The sequence below is a fragment of the Lithobates pipiens genome, unplaced genomic scaffold (genome assembly GCF_037356315.1).
Source record: "Lithobates pipiens isolate NorthernLeopardFrog02 unplaced genomic scaffold, aLitPip1_a1.2 Scaffold_18, whole genome shotgun sequence".
Classification (NCBI taxonomy): domain Eukaryota; kingdom Metazoa; phylum Chordata; class Amphibia; order Anura; family Ranidae; genus Lithobates; species Lithobates pipiens.
In genome coordinates this window covers 147828281-147850999 of record NW_027507758.1, presented here as the reverse complement: position 1 = coordinate 147850999, position 22719 = coordinate 147828281, and the positions used below count along the sequence as shown (strand labels likewise).

Here is a 22719-nt window from a genome sequence, read left to right as displayed (position 1 = left end):
CTTTCTTTTAAATAAAAGTGAGCAGGAAAAGCCCGGAAACATACTTCTGGTGTGAAGTAAACTCGCTGTTTTGCACTTCCAATGCAAAACCCCCAACTTGTCAAAGTGCCCTAAAACAATATGGCTTTCAACCAAAAAAGATTCATCAGATATTCATGTCATAAAAATCGTTATTAATCGGTTACTGTATAACAATCCATAGTCATATAAGTCAATTATAACCATAATCTAGTAAAATATTTTATTTTGCTAAATCGGTTTATTTAGAAAAAAACAGTTTACAGTACTATCTGCTAATATGGGTTCAAGTTGCTCTTCGAATGATCATTTGATCTTTGGGACATTTAAGCATCTTAGGGTGGTAACAAGATCTATTGATGGTTTAAAAAGAGAAAAGGGACCACACCATATACGACACATTTATCATATCCACATGCCACCCAAAGCAATCAGAAGATTCTAGTGTGACTTGGTGCTCCAGCACATTAGAAGCTTTCCTTACTGAAATGAAAATGGACTCCTTTGGGATCGGATGATGAATGTAAACGACACATACTATTGAGGATTTTGGAGAGAGACCTTGGGCCACAGTAGAACACTCCAATGTTGTCACTAATAGAAAAAAAAATAAGTGTTGATTTAATTGTATAATTAATGCTACTAAAAAGTCAGCTACAGATAAATTTTACTGTTTCTTTGACAATTAACTAATAATTACAAAGTTGAAAAACATGTACATTAACTGTATATTACTATGTAATTTTTGTAATTCTTAGCTTAAAACAAATGATTTAAATCCCAAATTTGGCCAAAACAATTAAACAATTCAAATCTTGTTTTGTTCATCATAGATGGCTTTTACTGCCAATAATATAACTATGGAATCCTAATTATTCACAAATACATGCCTATAAATTCCATTATTTTTCTGAATTTGAAAGAAATCTGGCTCCAAAAAAAATAATATTTGTTCTTTTCTATTTAGATAAAGTAAGAGGCTATTGCCAATGTCAATTGTGTTCTGAATATATACATCTCTATGCCCCACAGTATGTGTGGCAGATCCCGTACTCTTCAGCATAGGGTCACTCTAGGTTTGATTTACTAAAACTAGAGAGAACAAAATCTGTTGCTGAATATAAAACAATCAGCTTGCAGGTTGTTTTTTGTCAAAAATTGAACAAGCTGAAATTACCATGTCTACCATGCATAGATGCACCAGATTTTACACTCGCCAGTTTTAGTAACTCTCCCCCTCTGTGTACTGTATGTACTTGTTTTATGTACACCTATGCATGCACACATATACAGTATTTCATATCATGTATAGGTAATAGTATGGTAATAATACATATACCAAACATCTTTCCAATGTTGTAAGAGCCTTAAAATTACATCCAAAGGTTTATACCCTTGCGTTTCAAATTTGGAAAAATGTAAAAAGTAGTTTATCAGTTGAAGATATCAGTAATTGTTACAGTTGTGTTCCATGAGCATGTAGATACTAAATTATACACTGTATATGTGCTGTAACTATAGAGGATAGTGTGAAATGTGCTCTAGAGGGCTGTTGCTAGATGAATACTGTACATATTATATTTCAAAATGAGTTAAGCCCCATACACACTATCAGATTTTGTGCTGATTTTTGTCTTCAAATTTACCAAAACCATATAGTGCAATGGCCTGCCTGATTGCATACACATTAAAACTCCTAAGGTTTAACCTCATATTATATGGTTTTGGTAATTCTGAAGAGAAAAATAAGCAGAAAATCTGATAGTGTGTATGGGGCATTAGTCTCATATCAAGAATAAGTAACATTGAATGTTTTCATTCCTCCCAAATTGAAATCTATATAATTTGAATATCAGGAAAAACTAGACAAAAGTTGTTTTGGTGGCTTCAAGAATCCTGCCCCTGTTCTTGTGCCGAAACAGTCCCTCCTTAGCTTTATTATTGTGGGCAAAACATTTTGTTTAGTCTTGGATAGAACTTGACAGGGGGGCAAGTTTTTATTGCTATCTCCCCCATTGGGGAGATTTAACACACATAGCCCAAACTCTAATTGAAATTTGGTCAGTCGGTGTATGTTCAGCTTAACCCCCCTGGCGGTATTCCCGAGTCTGGCTCGGGGTGGAATTTTTATACCAAAAGCGGTAACCCCGAGCCAGACTCGGGACTGCATCGCTGGATCCAGGAGGACGTTTACTTACCTTCTCCCTCGGATCCAGCGATGTCCCCGCACTGTACGAGCGAGCCGTGTCTCGCTCGATCTATCACGGAGCCGATCTCCGTGCCATGCGAGCGTTGCGACGCACGGGGACGGAGATCGGCGCCAAATTCAAAAAGTGAAACACACAGTATAATGTAATGTATAATGTAATCTTACAGATTACATTGCTGTATGGAGATATTTCACATCCTCTTTGTCCCTAGTGGTCTGCCCAGTGTCCTGCATGCAGTTTTATATAATAAAAACTGTTCTTTATGCCTGGAAACTGGAGATTGTCCATAGCAACAAAAACTGTCCCTTTACATCAAAAATGATTTTAGACCAGCTACAAAACAGCGATAATAAATTAGAATCACTTGCAGAATTGAGCGATAGCGATTTGTAGGGAGATCCGTCATCAAATACTGAAAAGTAATGACAGTGACAATTCTGCAACTGAGCAAATTTCAGTGTTTTTGATTTGATTACATTATTGAATACTTTTTTTTATTGTTATATTATTATTTGGTACAATTATTTATAATTATTTATTATATTATAATTTATGATTTAATTTTTCAAACTTTATCATACCCAGGATGTCTGATAGACTCTGGTTTGGACAGATTTAAGAGAGTTATTGCTAAGAATTACAGGACTACAATATAAAACGCCAAATTTTCATGCAAAATAATTGTACCACTTTTAGCACCTAAAATCCGAAATAATCGTACCGCCAGGGAGGTTAAGGGAAGAATTCCCCTTTCTTTGGGATTTCCACTAACTTCCTGATGTGTTTCTGGGACAGGAAGTCAGGGAAATTTCCCCAAGGTTACAGACAGAAATAAATATTCAGGTAGGAGTTTTAAATGTTAACTACTCTATCCAAAACGTAACAAAAATGGCTATACATACGCTTTAACAACTTGTCGTCCGCTCTATAGCCGAATGATGGCTACAGCGCGGGCCTGAATTTCCGGGAGGCATCATATGACGGCAACCCCTTTGCACGCTCCCCGCACGCCCCCTGCAGGGCGCACGTGGCACGCACTGTGATCGATGAGTCACCGAGACTCGGGTGATCACAGATCAGAGTAAGGGGCCAGTCCCAGCCCCTTACCATGTGATCAGCTGTCAGCCAATGACAGCTGATCAAATGTGTAAACAAAAGTTTGGTAATGTTTTTTTTTTCAGAGCGAGGAGAAAAAAAAGCTGATCACCGGCTTATGCGCAAGGGACATCGGTCCAGAAGAGAAAGGAGGTGTCAATCAGTACCCCCTGCCAGTGCCACCTGCCATTGCCAGCTGCCAGTGCCCACCAGTGCCACCTATCAATGCCAATGAGTGCCACCTATAAGTGCCCACCAGTGGTGCCAATCAGTGCCTCATCAGTGCCACCTAGCAGTGCTGCCTACCAGTGTAATCTACCAGTGCCGATCAGTGCCCATTATTGCCACCCATCAGTGCCCATCACTGCCACCCATCAATGTCCATCACTGCCACCCATCAGTGCCACCTATTAGTGCCACTTCTCAGTGCCTACCAGTGCCACCTATCAATGCCCTTCTGTGCCACCCCTCAGTGCACACCAGTGCCACCTTATTGGTGCCAATCAGTGCAGCCCATCAGTACAGCCTATCGGTGCCCATCAGTGCAGCCTCATCAACGTACATCAATGAAGGAGAAAAATTACCTGTTTGCAAAATTTTATAATAAAATATAAAAAAATATTTTTTTTTAAATTGTGTCCTTTTAAATTTTGTTAACAAAAAATAAAAACTGCAGAGTTGATCAAATACCATTTTTGTGGGAAAAAAATGATAAAATTAATTAAATTGGGTACAGTGTTGTATGACCGTGCAATTGTCATTCAAAGTGTGACAGCGTTGAAAGCTGAAAATTGGTCTGGACAGGAGGGGGGGGGGGGGGTTAAGTGCCCAGTAAGCAAGTGGTTAAAGTGACTTTTCCCCCATTTTTTTTTTAAACTACACATCTAGTTAAATTCATTTGTTTTAGTACATTTTAAGTCCTCTAAATGTATGCAAAGTACTACACTGTGACAGTGATCATGGCAATGAAAAAATAAATTATATACAGTATGTACATAAAATGTATACTTGTATACAGTAAGTATGAAAAAATAAGGAATACGGTTTACCTTGGATGCTTGTCTGCTAGACAGCTGAATTCTTTATGCCAGTTGGGCCTTCCATAATTAGTTTTATGTCTTAAACCAGTAATCACATCTAGTTCACTATCATAGTGAAGTGCTATATGCTTAACCTAAAATAGATATATAATAACAACAGAACTTTCAATTCAAAATACTTTAAAAATGAGCTAAAATATTGTATGCACACATTGCAGAAGATGAAACTTTCCAAATGCTGACCATATACAGAAATGTAATAGATGGTAATGAATAGCAAATAATGTGTGTTATCAGGCAAGGGAATGCAGGAGGTACAAATATAAAACTTAGAACTGTGGTAGATGGACTCATGCCAGGACCATATGGAATTCATGTTCTAATAACTAAGAAAATTGAGTACTGTCCGTGATACTTTTTTTATTTGCACTAACATACAATTTTTCAGGACAAGCTTTCGGGGTATGACCCCTTCTTCAAGGTCCAAGCAGTACTGATTTACAAATTTTTAAGCAGAATGTAAAAACAAAACAAAAAAAACACCTCTGAGGGAAATTTACAAAGAAAGGTTACAAAGAGAAAACCATCAACAACAGCATAAACACAGCCTTGAAAACCCAAAGAGGTGTTTTTTTTTTTTGTTTTTTTTTACATTCTGCTTAAAAATTTGTAAATCAGTACTGCTTGGACCTTGAAGAAGGGGTCACACCCCGAAAGCTTGTCCTGAAAAATTGTATGTTAGTGCAAATAAAAAAAGTATCACGGACAGTACTCAATTTTCTCTGTCACAATTGCACTAATACGGCTACAATCACGTTAAGTATGTTCTAATAACTGAATTTCTATTTTTATTTTTTTACTCAATAGATCAGTTTTTTTTGCAAGTTAAACATGAGCATGTACATAAAATGTCTGCTTGCGGCACATGTCCTATGTACTTGCAGACAGCATACAAACAAAGAATGGTCTCCTTGGTTGGCTGTTTGCCCAAAGGACGGGTGGCCTTGTGGGGAGGTGCAGCATGGTGAGGCGACAGTAAAGAGTCCAGTTGCAGTAACTGTACTGTTTTGAAGCTAAAGTTTAATAAAGCACAGCTACTAAGCGGGGAGACAACCTGACCGGGCGCACTCACAGAATGTTGCATCAACGAGTATAAAAATGGGTCCCATGTGCACCAACAGCATCTGTCTTGAGAGGTCAAATGCAGCCTGGCCGGTCTGTACCCAAATGGGGGGTTTTAAGGAAGCATAGCATCTCCCTGCTTTTTCCCTACTCATCTGTAGCGTTTTACTCCTACTAATTACTGTCCCTGACAGACAGATGACAGAAGATTCGACATAGAGAGAAAAGATTCGACATAGAGAGAAAAGATTCGTCATAGAGAGAAAAGATTTGGCATAGAGAGAAAAGATTCGGCATAGAGAGAAAAGATTTGACATAGAGAGAAAAGATTCGACATTATAGAGACAATAGCAAAAAAGGGCGAATGTGCCTAACCTAACTCTATTAGTCCAAGATTATTCGACATAGAGAGAAAAGATTTGACACGAAGATCCGTCGAAGCAGTAGCTGCAAGTGGACATTTATGGTCAAATGTTCTGCCCATAGGCTATAGAAGGATTCTAATGTTGGTTTACTAGTAATAATAATTAATATATATAATTGTTACTAGTGTCATACAACACTAGAATTCTACTAAAGCTTGTAGGCGGAACATTCGACCAGAAATGTACGATTGCACCGTCATACAGTTTAGCTGCTCTGACAAATCTTCTTAGAACATTCAACAGACACCATAAGCCTTCAATGACAGATTTGACCTTAATTATTTCGGATTTTTAGACAAATGCATTTTTTAACGAAACAAAATAAATAAAAATTAATTTCGGGAGTAACTAAATAAATTAATTTTTCGGACAAAAACAAAATTCCGAAACAAAATATTTCGGTGTGCACATGTCTAGTATGTACCACATCATTACAGCAGCAGTCTCCCTCTCTGCTAACTAGGGATGGAAGAAAAAATGGAAAATTGTATACTCTCCTTTCCGTAATTTTCCTTTCCTGACGCATCTTCATGGCAGCACACACTGGGTTGTGACTCCGCCCCCACAACCTGACAGGATTGGATTAACTATAAATTTGAAGGGGAGACAGCCTGCTGCATTCTCTGTAAATATCATCACAAAAGAAACAGGGAGGGCAACTGTGTGCTGCCATGAAGATGTGTCAGGAAAGGAAAATTACGGAAAGGTGAGTATACAATTTTCCATTTTCCTGACGCCTTCATGGCAGCACACACTGGGAAATAACTCACCAGTCGGGTGGGTGCAAGTAAAATAATATTTATTCCTTATAATGCTGAAGAATTGGCTCTAATGACGGATCTGCCGAAGTCGGCCATGGATAAATGAGCAGAATCCACCTTGTAGTGGGAAATAAAGGTATTCCTGGAGGACCACGTTGCTGCCCTGCATATTGTCTCTGGTGAGACCCTGCAATACGCTGCCCAAGAGGTAGCCACTGCCCTAGTTGAATGAGCCCTGATGTCTTCAAGATTCGCCATATGCTGGGTGGAGTAAGCTTTTTTAATGGTTCTGACTAACCAGGATGCAATAGTGCATGAGGAGGCGACTTGCCCACGCCTGGTTCCATGGGGAATGATCAAAAGAGAGTTAGTTTTCCTAAAAGAGGTGGTAGCAGTTAAGTAGTTCATGATGGTTGTTTTGACATCTAGTGGATGAGGATTACCCTGATCGTCCGTGAAGGATGGAAGGATGATGGTTGTAATGGAAGGAAGTTGCCACTTTGGGTATGAAGTGTTCGGAAGGTCTGAGGACTACTTTGTCAAGAAAGAGAACTAACTTAATGCTTGGATCTCCGACACTCTCCTAGCTGATGTAATCACAATGAGAAAAGACAGTTTTAAGGTTGAATATATTTTTATTTCCAAGTTCAATGCAAATCAGGATTACAAAATGACAAAATATTTCCAAAAATACACAAGTACTGAGGTACATATATATATATATATATATATATATATATATATATAGAGAGAGAGAGAGAGAGAGCCTCGTGTATAACAGAACTTGTTAATATCCAATTCTAAACATATACAGATGGAGGAATAAGTTGACAAGGAGGACGGGGAAGGGGGGGGGGGGTGAGGTGGGAAGGGAGCAGGGGAAAAGCAATGTAGACAGGAACCCTAGAATGGAGAGCGCTCGAGTAAACTTTGTCAACCCCCGGGACAGTCCCGGGGTAATGACCTGACGGCTAGCATAGATTGTCTCAGAGAAGGGGAGGGGAGGGGAGGAGAGAAAGAACCAGTAAAAAATGGGTATGTGTAGGCAACCAGGAGATCAGACACCTGAACCGTGTGGCCCTCTGGATGGTTTCCAAGATAAACACTTAAGTTCAGTGCGGATCGCTTCCCGAGCATAGACCATCCAGGAAGCTAAGAAAAGACAGTTTTAAAGTCAAGTCCCATAAAGAGATAGTTTCAAATGGAACAAACGGAGGAGAAGCGAGAGCATGGAGAACTATTGAAAGATCCCATGATGGAAAGACTGGCCTCCTGGGGGGTTTAATGTTATTTAATTTATTTAATTTATTTAATGTTATTTATTAGGCTCTGTAAATTGGATTACCAATGGGTGGAATGCCCACTTAGTATCTGTTTTAGCTGACAGAGTTGATACCTGAACCTTTAGGGTACTTAAGCTTAGACCCTTGTTGACCCCCGACTGGAGGAATTCCAGGACCTGAGAGGGTTCCGGAGAAAGGGAATTCCATCCTTTCTGTTGTGCCATTAAGCAGAATCTTCCCCAAACCTTTGAATAGATGGTATTGGTAGTGGCTTTCCTGGCTTGCATCAGGGTTGACTTCATGAGAACAGCCTTGCGCTCTTAGTATAGCCCTCTCAATCTCCAGGCCATCAGGTGCAATTTCTCTGATGCAGGATGTAAAAATTGACCTTGAGACAGAAGATCCGGAGTTATTGGGAGAGGAACTGGAGGTTGAAGGCTGAGCTGTAAGAGTGTCGTGAACCACGGCCTCCTCGGCCACAGTGGAATAATCGTAAATACCGTCACCAAGGATCTCCGAAGCCTGGATAGGAACCTCACAATTAACGGAGTTGGAGGGAATATATACCCCAACTTTAAGTTCCATGGGTGAACTAGACAGTCCACTCCCTCCACCGATGGGAATGAACCTCTTGACAGGAATCTGTGGCACTTGGTATTCATCGGAGTGGCTGCTAAATCTACTTCCGGCATTCCCCAGATTTCCGTAAGGAGGGAGAAAGTCCGAGGGTTCAACCACCACTCGTTGTTGGATAGCGTTTCTCGACTCAGGCAGTCGGGTAGTATGTTCTGTGCCGCTGGGACATACACTGCTTTTAAACTTGTTAGATGTATCTGAGCCCATTCCAAGATGGGCCGAACTTCTTCCATCAAGGTGGCACTCCTGGTACCCTCTTGCTTCTGAACATAAGACACTGCTACTTGGTTGTCCATTCGAATGAGCACATTCTTGTCCGTCAGAAATGGTGCGAATGCCCTTAAGGCATAAACGGCTTTCCTGAGCTCTAAAATGTTCGAGATCAAACCTTGAGCCTGAATATGCCACTGGCCCTGGGCTGCCTGGTCTTGATAGTGGGCCCCCCAACCGCTCTGGCAGGCATCCGAAGTGACTACTTCCGGGTCTGGAGGGACTATCGGTTTGTATTTCCTGAGATTGCTCAGGCGCGTCCACCACCATATCGATTGCTTCACCGACCTGGAGATGAAGATGGTCTGACGCATTGAGACTCCATCCCACTGCCTGAGGAATGAGTTCTGTAAGGTTCTCATGTGTCACTGTGCCCATCGCACCATGGGTATGGTTGCGGACATGGACCCTAGTACACTCAGACAGGCTCTGGCTGGTAAGTGATTCCTTGATAGCAGCTTCTGCATTTTATGTATCAGAGGCCGGATCTTCTCTTGTGGGAGCTGTATCTTGTTTGTTTTGGTGTTCAGATCTGCCCCTAAAAATATCATATTTTGTGTGGGTCGCAGACAGCTCTTTTCCCAATTGATTATCCACCCACTTCTGGAGGGTTGTAAGGAGGATCTCTCGGTGATGAATCAACGTCTCTTGATCCTTTGCTAAAAGTAGGATGTCGTCCAGATAATGGTGGACGCGTAATCCCTTTTCTCTGAGGAAAGCCACCAACGGTAACAATACTTTTGTAAATGTCCTGGGTGCCGAAGAGATGCCGAATGGGAGGCACTGGAATTGGAAATGATGTTGGTTTATGGCTAACCGGAGAAACTTTTGAAAGGCCGTATGAATTGGTATATGCAGATAAGCGTCCGATAAATCTATTGAAAGCATCCAATCGCCCAGATTTATTGCTAGAAGTATGGATTGAAGGTTTTCCATTTTGAAAGCCTCCACTTTGATATCCTTGTTGAGCATCTTGAGGTCTAATACAGGACGCAAATCCCCTGTCTTTTAGCAGAAACAAGGAAGAGTAGAACCCTCTTCCCTTTTGGCATGATGGGACCTCCAGGATCACTCCCTTTTGTTTCAATTCTACTACGTACTTTACTAGCAGAATCCTTTGGGGTACTGAGGATGGTACTCTGGTTGCCTGGAAATGATTTGGTGGGAGTCTGTTTTTGAATTTTCACCTGTGTCCGAATCGGATTGTGGACAATGTCCATAAATCCTTTATATGGAAACAGCATTCTCGATTGGTAGTGTGACGTGGCGGGTGAGGCGCATTATGAGGAATCGACGATGGGAGCATTAATTAAAGGCTTCACTTTTGACTCTTTTAAAGGGTACATCTTGGCTAATCTGTTTGTAAGACTAGATCTTTTGTCAGACCTCTCCCACTCGTCTTTAATGAGATCCTCCAGCTCCTCTATAAATGGGAAGGATAACGGATCTCTTTTTAGGTTTGGAAAATATTTCCGTATTTTCTGAGGTTCCGCCGCATCATCTTGCCAGCTGAATGCTTCTTTAACGCCCTTTTGCAAAGGGTTCCACCAGGGAAAAAATCAAAGCCCACTGACATCTCCTGACCCTCATCTTCAGAGGAAGATTGTGATGCCTGAGTGTTGTTGTTTCCAGTATGGACTCCCGCACTGATTCTCTTATGAGGTCCGTAGCAATTCTTGCGTCTGCGACAGGCAAGTTATCTGGCAGTGCCGGAGCGCCGCATACCCAGCAAGCGTTTGCTGCAGGTTGGGTGTGGCGGCTTTGACATTGTGAGGAAGGAGATCTCCTGCGACTTGATCGACTGTGGCATGAGTAGCTATGTTGTGAGTGGCTGTGTCTTCGGTGCCATGAAGGAGATCTTGAGCGGCTCCTGCGGGACATCCTGCTAGACGTATGGCTAGACCTTCTCCCATGGCTGGAACTTGCGCCTCTTGATCTAGACGGGCTGCCAAAAAAATGCAGCATTTAACGTCTGGCACTCTTTTTTTCTCCCCTTCAATACTTACCTTGCCCGGTAAAGCCTCTTACCTAACTTGCTGATGGTGGTCTGCATGGGCAGTGGACTCCATGGAAAAAAAGGGGTGAAGGACAGTCTGAGATATAGAGAGAAATAACGTGTACATATATATTTATATATACACACATATACACATACAATTCACTTATAAATATAAATATATATATTATTTATTAACAAAGTTTATCTGCAAGAAACAATATAATAGCAATAATAATATATATAGGAGTCCCACAGGGACTTACCTGGAGACTGCAGAGTGATCTACATGCAGAGGCAGCAACCTTCCTTAAATTTTGCAGATTGCACAGCAGAATCACAGAGAAATACAGCTCTGTATTTAAAAATAGCGCCATTGCGGCGGCTAATTGACGCTCTGCGCATGCACAGAAGCGTCCCGAGTGTTCCGGCGCCATTTTGGATAAGGGAACACACATTAAAAACATAGGGGAAAAAAAAAAAAACACTAGCACTGCACGTGCTCAGAGTGGACGAACGGCGCCATCTAGGCTGGAATTACAGCATAGAGAAAACACCACTAAAGGAGAAACAAACGGCGGCCATGACAGGGGACTACAAGAGACAGCAATCCCAAAGGTAGAGAAAAAAAGGGAATATAAACCACCACTTACTATAGGAATAAAAGATGGATATTATTTAAATACCGTATATACTCGAGTATAGGTCGATCCGAATATAAGCCGAGGCCCCTAATTTACCACAAAAAAAATGGGAAAACTTATTGACTTGTGTATAAGCCGAGGGTGAGACATGCCTGTCCATCCCTGTGTGTCCATCCCTGTGTGTCCATCCCTGTGTGTGTCCATCCCTGTGTGTGTCCATCCCTGTGTGTGTCCATCCCTGTGTGTGTCTATCCCTGTGTGTGTCTATCCCTGTGTGTCCATCCCTGTGTGTCCAGCCTACCTGTGTCCTGTGCCTCTTTGTCCTTCAGCAGCGATCTGCATGTAAAAACATACGGCGGCCATGCCAGGATCGCCGCACCTCTTCTCCTCGTCTGTGACAGACGGCGGCCATTCCACTGTTCAAAAGCCGCGCCTCTGTCTGTGATAGGCGGAACACTCAATTTCCCAGCAGTCAGTGTTCCGCCTATCACGGACATCCTCTCATCCTCGTCCGTAGTATGAGGATGAGCGGATGTCCATGATAGGCGGACCACTGACTGCTGGGAAATTGAGTGTTCTGCCTATCACAGACAGGGAGGCGCGGCTTTTGAATAGTGGAATGGCCGCCGTCTGTCTGCACGACACGCTGATAGGGTAGACAGACGGCGGTGACTCGAGTATAAGCCGAGGGGGGCACTTTCAGCCTAAAAAAAGGGGATGAAAATCTCGGCTTATACTCGAGTATATACGGTAAGACGAATTAATAGGCAAAAGAAGAAGGGGAGTCCACTGCAAAGGTAAAAAAGCTTCTTTAAAGCTTTGGTAATGCCAGAAATCCAGTAGCCCCTTGAGACCACCAGAGCGGGGGTACCCTCCATAGAAGCTCCTTTAGAGACTGTACAGGAGGGACTTCCAAACAGGAGAGGCTTGAACCTGCTGGGGCGAATGCGGTAGAGGCTTATTCATCTGTAACAGGAAAACTCCGTCCGTCCAACCTGTCAGGTGAGGATAAAAAAGAGAATGCAGCAGGCTGTCTCCCCTTCAAATTTATAGTTAATCCAATCCTGTCAGGTTGTGGGGCGGAGTCACAACCCAGTGTGTGCTGCCATGAAGGCGTCAGGAAATACAATTTTCACTTCACGCTAATTATGGTCACAATCTGGGAATTGCATTTGTAAAATACATTAATTGGTTTTTGGTGGGTTTTAAGGGTTTGAATTGGGCTTTAACGGGCTCATAAAGGTTGCTTTTTTGTGTTTTTTTTCCTCTTTTGTTGTAATTTGTGTTATGCCGCTTGAATTTTTTTTTTTAATCATCTTTTTTATGTATGCACAATAAAGGTAAAAAACATTGCAATACATAGAAAAAAGAAAAATACAAAAATGTATTTTCTGCCCTTTTCTTGATTCCATTTTGTGCATTTTTTTTTTTCACAAAAAGAAATAGACAGTGACACAAATGTTTTACCTGATTATCATCCCATCCTGTGAGAAAAAGATGATAACTAAGGAAATTGAATTTGCCTTGTTCTGACATTTGCTCCTCTAAAGACTGAAGTAGGTCAGCAAACCACTCAAAAGCATGAGTATCACGGCAAAGCCAATAAAAATAAACCTAAAAATGAAAGAACAAGTATCATTCACAATTCTACCTGGAAAATAAAAACACCACAAAGGTGAACATACACATAGTATATTTGTATTAAAACACACAATTTAAAACCAGAACACACACACTCTCAGTGTCCATTCACACCAGACACTTTGCATATACTGTTTTTTTATGCACATTTGCATGTATTTATTATACATTTTTATGCACATTTATAAGCAGTTTATTTGTGTGCTTACATGCAGCGGACAAGCATTTTACATCCTCATTTGTCCTTTGAGGTAATTTCCTTCTTTCTTTCTTTGTGCTTTTATTTGTACTGTGATATGTTGAAGTGCATTTACGCACATTTACATGCATTTGTGCATATTTTTGCACGTTTCTGATGTGGAAAAATGCAGCTTTCTGTACTTTTTTCACTGCACTGTAATGGTGTGGACCCCCTGCTTATGGTTCATTGAGGACTTTTACAAATTTGTTGTTTTTATTTAACAGTTTCCCTTAACCACTTAAGGTCCACCCTATAGAAGTTTTATTGCTACAGAGCGGCACCTGTGTGCCAGATCACGTATATATACGTGATCCGACTCTTCCAGGGAGGTGGCCAGCATGAGTGCGCTGGCGGCTCACTACGGCTGTGATTACACACAGCGGAAGCCGATTGATGGGTGCACGGTACCCAATGTCCTCTGGCACCCAATGATCATTAGACAGAGACGCAGAACTGCGATCTGCCTATGTGAACAAGGCGGATCACCGTTCTGACAGGAGGGAAAGGATGGAGTTTGTGTCCCTGCAAAGCAGGTAATAAATTCTATCTTCTCCCCTAGTAAAAGCACCTCACACAGTACATACCTCTCAACATTTTGAGATGGGAATGAGGGACACCTACTAGCAAATGTATGTAGGCATAGGGCACACCCCCTAAAGGAGAATTAACCCAAAATTCATAAAATCCACAAGGGCTTTTTTTTACCACAACTATTCACTATTCCTTTATATTCACTTTTAAAATGTACAAAATGTACAAAAGCAACAATTTATAATACAGATTGTTGCACTGGGAAACACTTTTTGAAAGATAAAAAGTGCATTGTATATACAGTTTTATAAATCAGACCAAAATGAGGGACAAATGAGGGGGAAAAGGGACAAAGGGACTTTGCTCCAAATCAGGGACAGTCCCTCAAAATCAGGGACAGTTGGGAGCTACTGTATGCACAATATAGTAAAACACTGGCTAGGCACACAGTTACCCCTCTGATTTCCCCTGATGTTAACCCCTTCTCAGGCAATGTTATTAGTATAGTGACAGTGCATGTTTTTTAGCACTGATCACTGTATTGGTGTCACTGGTCCCCAAAAAGTGTCAAAAGTTTCAGTTAGTGTCAGAATGTCCACTGAAATATTGCAGTCCCGCTATAAGTCGCTGATCACCGCTATTACTAGTAAAAAATAAATTGAAATATTTAAAAATATCCCATAGTTTGCAGATGCTATAACTTTTGGCAAACCAATCAATGTACACTTATTCGGGTTTTTTAAACTTTTTTTAACTAAAAATATGTAGCTGAATACATATTGGTCTAAATTTATGAAGAAATTCGATTTTTTTCCTATTTTTTTTTTCCATTGGATGTGTTTAATAGCAGAAAGTAAAAAATATTGTTTTTTTTTTTTTTTTTAATTGTGGGTCTTTTTTTGTTTATAGCGCAAACAATAAAAAATGTAGAGGTTATCAAATACCACCAAAAGAGAGGAAAAAAGGTTTGGTTACAGTGTTGCATGACCGCACAATTGTCATTTAAAGCGACATAGTGCCATATCGCAATCAATGGCCTGGTCATGAATTAGGGTACATTTTCTGGAGGTCAAGTGGTTAAAGGGTGAATTCACACATACTGTGCTGACAGGCATTTTATTGCACTGTAAAAAATCTGTCACTGTAAGGATACACAGGTAACAAATGTTTCCTATGTATCCCATTCACACTGCAGTGCAGCCTAGAACTTCTGCCAGGTTTTTATCTTTGTCTGGGTCCCAGTTCTGTCAGATTAAGCGACCCATCAGAATTGGTAATGGCGTTTCATCGCCGCCATTTTGCTACACCCCACACTCCTCCACTGTAACAATAACTGAAAAGGAGGCAATTGGACATCTTGTTACACCCACCAGAGTTTTGCATTTCATAGTTATTTTTAACAGGAAACAGAGCATATATGGTGAAAAATAGTATTTAGAAATCCATCAGACTATTTACATGTTGAATTATAAAAGCAGTGGTGTTCTGTCACATTAGAAAACCTGTGAGATCAGCAGGTTTGGCGCTGCTTTTAAAATTCAACATCTAAACAGTCTGTCGGATTTCTAAATACTTTATTTGACCTTATAAGATCTATTTACTGTTAAAAAAAAACAGTGAAATGCAAAACTACAGTGGGTGTAACAAGATGTCCACTTGCCCCTACTCAGTGTATCGTTACAGTGGAGGAGTACAGGGTGTAGCAAGATGGCGGCAACAGAATGTCACTTCCAGGCGGGTCGCCATATCTGACGCAATACCCCGTTAGGGAGATTCGTCCTCTCTATTTGTCCTGTTTACAGTTATCATTGAAAGTGAAAGTAAAAGAAAATCACAAATTTTGGGTTGTCCTCAGAACAGTAATAGAGCAGAAATCTTCCAATGGGGACACTAGTTCTGGTGACCTGGGGGGCCCCTAAGGAATTCTCTTAAAGTGGTTCTAAAGGTAGGTTTTTTACCTTAATGCATTCTCTGCATTATGGTAAAAAAAAACTCCTGTATGTAGCTCCCCCCTCCAAACTCAAACAAAGCAGTTTCTTGGGTGAACTTGTCAGCATTTTTTATACCTTTTCTAGTTTCATTGCTCTGTTTGGATCACAGGAATCGTACCAAATAGATTTCAGCACTGATGCAAACGGTGTCACTCCAATCCCAGCTGCAATGCATACACTGATTTTAAAGTTAAACACATTCGTTGTTGCTGATCCATAGGGTCCATCAACAGCCAGTCTATAATGCAAAAAAGGTCAGTGCAATTTAGTGAATATGAAGGTTTACACTACAAAAATAAATGAAATGTAACCAGTCAGTCTACATTTAATGGACTAGAAATAAGCAAACTGATCTGCTCTAGTCTGATCTAGATTTTGCAGATTTCAAGACCCCAGGTTAACTTACTGAGCTGCACTATGATGTCACTATTCATTTTTCAGGTGGAGCTAGATCATATGATCTATACCTGCAGTAGTGTTGATCTTACTTATTAAGATCAGACTAGGTTTATGCATTAACTTAAAGGGGTTGTAAAGGTAAGTGTGTTTTCATCTTAATGCATAATATCCATTAAGGTAAAAAACACCTGGCAGATTGATAGCAGCGCAGCCATTGGCTCCCGGTGCTGTCAGTCAAATCCAATGACGCGGACACCAGGGGGAGAGGCCGAGTCTTGATTGGCGCCGTGATTGGCCACGCAGTCATCTGGGACCTGTCACGTGTCCCAGATGACTGACAGGAGGGAGGGGGCAGAGCTGAGCCCTTCCTGCCCTGAGGGGAAGTGATGTCACCAGCCCAGGCACTGAAGGAGGCAGACTACGAGGGACCCCCTAGCAACAGGCATTTAGAGGCGAGTTAAAAAAAAATTCCCAATTTTAGTTTAGTAATTTTAATGATTGTTTTTTTTGTTGGTGTGCAACCCCACTTTAATTAAATGGTAAAAAAAAAGAGTGTAAAAAAGCAAAAAAAAAAAAATATATACTGACACCAGTGGTGTAACTACCAGTGTCACAAAGGTCATACCTGTGACCAGGGCCTGGCATTTCTCCACTGTGGGGGGCAATCATGGAGACTTTTTATGGTTTCTTGCAACGGGGCCCTGAAGGTTCTAGTTGCACCTCTGCCTAAAAGTTTTTCTGCTTCAGTGTCTAATTTAATCTATCCTCTCTTGAGTTTTCTGTTTCTTATTACAGATTCTGCTACCCTTGCTTACTAGCTTGAGATACAGAAAGGGGCACATTTAGCATTAGTGTACACCAGCCATTGGAAAAATGTGGAGGCTACCATTGCTCTAAACATTAGTTGTCTGGCTGTGTCTGGTTTCAATATTTCTCCATCATCAATCATGGACATGGAACAGTAATGCAGCAAATTGAAGAAATAGAAAAGACAGAATTCTTTATTTCTTCACTTGCTTCAGATCAGTGACCTAAAACATTAAAATCAAAGAATAAACATGATAGCCAGAAAACTAGGATTTTGGCCCCTTTCACACTGACGTCGTCCCGTTCAGGCCCGCCTGTCAGTTTTTCAGGCGGACCTGAACGGGTGCTCCATAGAGCTCTATGGAGCGTCGGATGTCAGCGGTGACATGTCCGCTGACATCCGACCCGCTCCGATCCGAAAAAGTGTAACGGAGGAAAAAGCTATTTTTCCATCCGTCTGCGGATCGGATCGGATGACGACGGGCACTGCGGTCCGTCGTCATCCGATCTCCCATAGGGGAGAGCGGCGCTGTGACAGGTCCGTCCCTGCGCAGTGTGCAGAGACAGACCTGTCATCTCCCTGCTCAGCGGGGATCGGCGGAGTGATCCCCGCTGAGCAAACGGACATCCACGGGGCGGATCAGAACTGATCCGCCCCGTGTGAAAGGACCCTTTCTCTCTTAAAAGTTTTACATTCTGGGGACAACCGCGTATAGAAAGAAAACATTAACCTGGGTTACCTATGAGTCTTGGCTGGTTTAGAGGTCTGTCCCTTGTCTTCCTGTGTCTATCACATATATTAGCTCAGCAGAACGCTGTGAATTACAGATCATGTACCATTAAGGACCCCCTTTCTCCACACCACCCCCTATATGCAATGGATAGATTCATAGCATGAATCTATCCATGGCTGCACCGGGCGCATGAATTACAGCAGACAGGGTTTCTTTTTTAAGCACATTATTAGAGCCAAAGGCTCTAATTGGCTTTGAAGTAGGGTGGGATCAGAGTGCATTCTCTGTGCTCTGTGCTCCGATCTCACCATCAGATTTACAGCGACTGCACTTCCAAGTGCACTTACAGTGCAATTTCAAGTGCACTTGTAGTGCAAAATGAATTTGTCTTTCATAAATAACGCCCAGAGTCTGCAGGTGAGTTATCTGTACATGGCAATAGGGCAGAGCTGGGCAGCAGCAGCAGAAGTTTACACTGAGTTATCAGGACACAGTACGGGACTAAAACTTCAAGGGATAAGGGAATTTAAACTAGGATAGTTGGCAAGTATGAGGCAGCTGCTTTGGGCCCCACTACAATGATGGGGCCCAGCGCAACTGCCCCTTTTGCCCTGCCTTAAAAACGGTCCTGCATGCAGATATTTACGTGCATGAGTGTCCAACTTCCCTCCAGCTGTTGTTTAACTAGGGAACCCATGAGGCTTTGCAAGGACGGTGCCATGAGGCACTGCAAAGCTGACAGTTGCAAGCATGACATCCAAAAGCGGTGGCATGATGGGACTTGATGGGAAGGCTGCAGGTTGGATACTCATGATTTACAGGGATAAAACCTTTGAAAATGTACATATACTGCAAAGGTATACAGAGAGATTTTTTTGTTTTTGTTTTACTTTGTTCAGATTTCACCACTTGTGAAAAGCTTATATTGCTCAGGTCCATGTCACAAGGCCAATATACATATCCTTGTGACACTTGTGTGGCCCATAGTACCCACAAAATACAAGTCAATAACAGAAGCACAGGGGTCCATGAATGAATAATTTGCAGATCTCTGGCTGCTATTAAAAAAAAAAGTTTCTCTTTGTTTCTGTTCGTGAGTTTTGTAAACAAGTAAATGTTCTCCTTCACTGATGTGCGCTAATGAGGCTGCACTGGTGGGCACTGATAGGCTGCACTGATGGGCACTGATGAGGTGGCACTGATGGGGAGGCACTAATATGCCGGACTTATGGGCACTGATAGGTGGCACTGATATGTGGCACTGATGAGAAGTGATAGGCAGCACTAATAGGTAGCAATGGTGGGCACTGATAGGGGGCACTGGTGGGTACTGATAGGTGGCACTGATAGGCTACACTGGTGGGCACTGATAGGCAGCAGGGATAGGTGGCACTGATGGGGACTGATGGGCAGCACTGATGGCATTGATGGGTGGCACTGGTGGGCAGCACTAATGAGCAGAACTGATGGGAAGCACTGATAGGCAGCACTGAAATCCAGAACTGCCTGGCATCACTAATGGGCACTGATTGGTGGCACTGGTGGGCACTGATTGCTGGCACTGGTGGGCACTGATTGCTGGCACTGGTGGGCTCTGATTTCTGATTTCTGGCTCTTTAGTGTAATCAGGGCACTGATGATCAGTGCCCTGATTACATGTCTTGTTGTTCCCTGCGAGGAGATGCCGCTGATCATCTAATTACTGATTACCGGCACTTCCTGTATTTACATGTGACCGGCTTTTTATAGAGATTGGGGTCGCGCCATGTCCTAGCAATACAGTGCCATGCTCGCCACGCTGTGTGCCACCAGGGGCAGGTGGGAGCCATCATTCGTGTGCGCCGTCATATGACATCCACCCAGAACAAGAGCCGCATCGTCCCTCTGTCATTTGGTGGCAAGAGGTTAAAGAAAGCATATGTCGTAGTCAAAATAATATTATATCCTAATTTTTTTAACCATTTCAGCAGCTGATGCAATCATTTACTACGTACACAGCTTCTTCGTCTTTTAATACTTGCTTAGGCTCTAGTTTAGGCTGGTGCCATGAACACTGTCCCAAGTCTCCTATTTCAGGATGGCTTCTTTGAGTCTCTTGCAAGCCATTCTTGAATGCAGGGACTGGAGTTGTATAATCCTATACTGTGTGCATCAATAGAAACACACAGCCCCATAGCCTGAAATGGCAAGGCACACCCCAGCTCCTACCTTCTCCTCCCTATACCTTCTCAATGCTAAAGGATAAAAAAAGTTTAGGAATCTATCAAAGATATATACTGTGTAGCCAGATTCTAAATTATGAGAAAGTAACAAACCTAGGAAGCTGCCAAATATTCTGATGGATACTTCTGTTTGCTACGCACTCCGTGATAAACTTTTGGGTCCAGTCTCCAACAGCTCTCACATGTACACTGAAAAATGGCTCTTCAGGAGCGGATGTTAGTGTAAATGGATGCCACTCTAGGTGTGATACAGAAGGACACTGAAGGAAAATGTACTGTCCTGGCTGCATAGTAAAACCTTGTTTCTTCATTTGAATCTCCAAAACTCCAGAAGGATGTGTGACAACCTAAGAAATACATTGCAGATATCAGTTTCATATATAAATCACCAATGGTCTTTACTCGACTTTAAAGATGTTCATTACTATTAGATACTTAGTTCTTAAAACACTGTTATAATGTTTACAGGGGCTACAATACTACCCTTTCAGACAAGCATATGACTTGTATGCACTCAATTCAGACACCAAACCTACAGTATAGAAGTCTAGACTTTCCTGTCTATAACATCATTTAACCTTTTTTTTTAGCACAAATTGTTAAAATGCACATTTTAGGCCTGATGATTGTCTAAAACCCCCAAAACACGTGTGCACGTTTGAATTTGTGTACATATACAATATATATAGATATAAGTTTGTTTGTTTGTTTTTTTTTTAACTGGCCTATGTGATAGCATAATGCAGATGATAGGTTATTTTTATGGAGACGTCAAGGATTTATTAGACACCCTAACATCGCCTACAGTGGCGGAATTATCAGGGTCGCAACAGTCGCAGTTGCGACTGGGCCCTGGAATTCCATCACTGTGGGGGGGGGCCCGGCGTGGTTGCTATCCATGGGACTGTGAGTGGAGAGCGTGTCTGTCATTTAACAGCAGCGCAGAGACACCGGGACTGACGTTTAATTTTCCCTCGTTCTCTCTCCCAGGGAACACAAAACACACAGCTGATCAGTTCCCCCTTCGGCCCCCCCCTCCCCTCCTCTCCTGTGTTCTCCGCGGGAAATGTGAGCTTGTTAGCTTCGCACCTGAATGCCCGCGGAGAACACAGGAGAGGAGGGGAGGGGGGGCCGAAGGGGGAGCAGATCAGCTGCTGTGTTTTGTGTTCTCTGGGAGAGAGAACGAGGGAAAATTAAACATCAGTATCGGTGTCTCTGCGCTGCTGTTAAATGACAGACACGCTCTCCACTCACAGCCGTGCTGACCCCTCTCCAGTGTGTGCAGAGACTCAGGAAGATCCCGCCGCCCATCAACATCCATAGAGCTGCTGATCGTTGCCTCCCCCCAGGTGCGGGGGGGGGGGGTTACAGAGATCTGCTGGGGGCCAAGGTGCACATCGGAGTCCAGCAAGGTACAGAGAAACCTCTTTAAGGGGGGGGTGACTGTCTAGGGACCCTAAAGTAAAGGGGGCTCTCTGGGGACCCTGATGTAAGGGGGGGTATCTGGGGATCCTGAAGCAAGGGGGCCCTCTGTGAACCCTGATGTCCAGTACCACCGCCACCCCTCCTCCAGTACCACCACCACCACCGTGCCCCCCACCTTCAGTACCACCACCACCCACCTCCAGGACCACTGCCACCCCCCCTTCAGTACCACCGCCACCCCCTCTCCAGTACCACCACCATGCCACCCACCTCCAGTACCACCATGCCTCTCCAGTACCATCGCCACCCTCCTCCAGTACCACCACCCACCCTCCAGTACCACCGCCACCCACCTCCGGTACCACCGCCACCCCCCTTCAGTACCACCACCGCCACCCACATCCAGTACCACCGCCACCCCCTCTCCAGTACCACCACCATGCCACCCACCTCCAGTACCACCGCCATGCCTCTCCAGTACCACCACCCACACTCCAGTACCACCGCCACCCACCTCCGGTACCACCGCCACCCCTCTCCAGGACCGCCACCCCCCTTCAGTACCACCACCGCCACCCACCTCCAGTACCACCACCACCCACCTCCAGTACCACCGCCACCCCCTCTCCAGTACCACTGCCACCCCTCTCCAGGACCACCATGCCTCTCCAGTACCACCACCACTCACCCTCCAGTACCACCGCCACCCACCTCCGGTACCACCGCCACCCCTCTCCAGGACCGCCACCCCCCTTCAGTACCACCACCGCCACCCCTCTCCAGGACCACCATCCCCCTCCAGTACCACCGCCACCCCTCTCCAGGACCACTATCCCCCTCCAGTACCACCACCGCCACCCACCTCCAGTGCCACCACCAGCCCCCCTCCAGTACCACCATCCCCCTCCAGTACCACCGCCACCCCCCTCCAGTACCACCACCGCCACCCACCTTCAGGACCACCACCCCTCTCCAGGACCACCATCCCCCTCCAGTACCACCGCCACCCCCCTCCAGTACCACCACTGCACTGGTGACACAGGTTTCATTCGGGACACAGGCTGCACAGAAATGTTTTACTTTGTTCTACAGTGGAAAAAAATATAGTATCAAAATCATGCTTTTCGGGGGGGCCTTCCTGATTTCTTGCATCGGGGCCCTGAGGTTTCTAGTTACGCCTCTGCTCGCCTATGCACTCTATTGAAGATGATTGTGTTCATTTGTCTCC

General features: G+C 43.3%; 1 protein-coding gene across 1 annotated transcript in view; it reads right to left on the bottom strand.

Annotated features, from left to right (window-relative positions):
* Positions 1-227: 227 nt before the first annotated feature.
* Positions 228-22719, bottom strand: part of NOX3 (NADPH oxidase 3) — a 66239-nt gene continuing 43747 nt past the window's right edge. Inside the window, exons 8-12 of the mRNA XM_077486250.1 lie at positions 20160-20413; positions 15980-16142; positions 12968-13114; positions 4373-4497; positions 228-612 (exon numbers count right to left, since the gene is read on the bottom strand). Of these exons, the coding sequence (XP_077342376.1) occupies positions 486-612; positions 4373-4497; positions 12968-13114; positions 15980-16142; positions 20160-20413 (816 nt within the window). The 3' untranslated portion in view covers positions 228-485. The remainder of the gene's footprint in view (positions 613-4372; positions 4498-12967; positions 13115-15979; positions 16143-20159; positions 20414-22719) is intronic.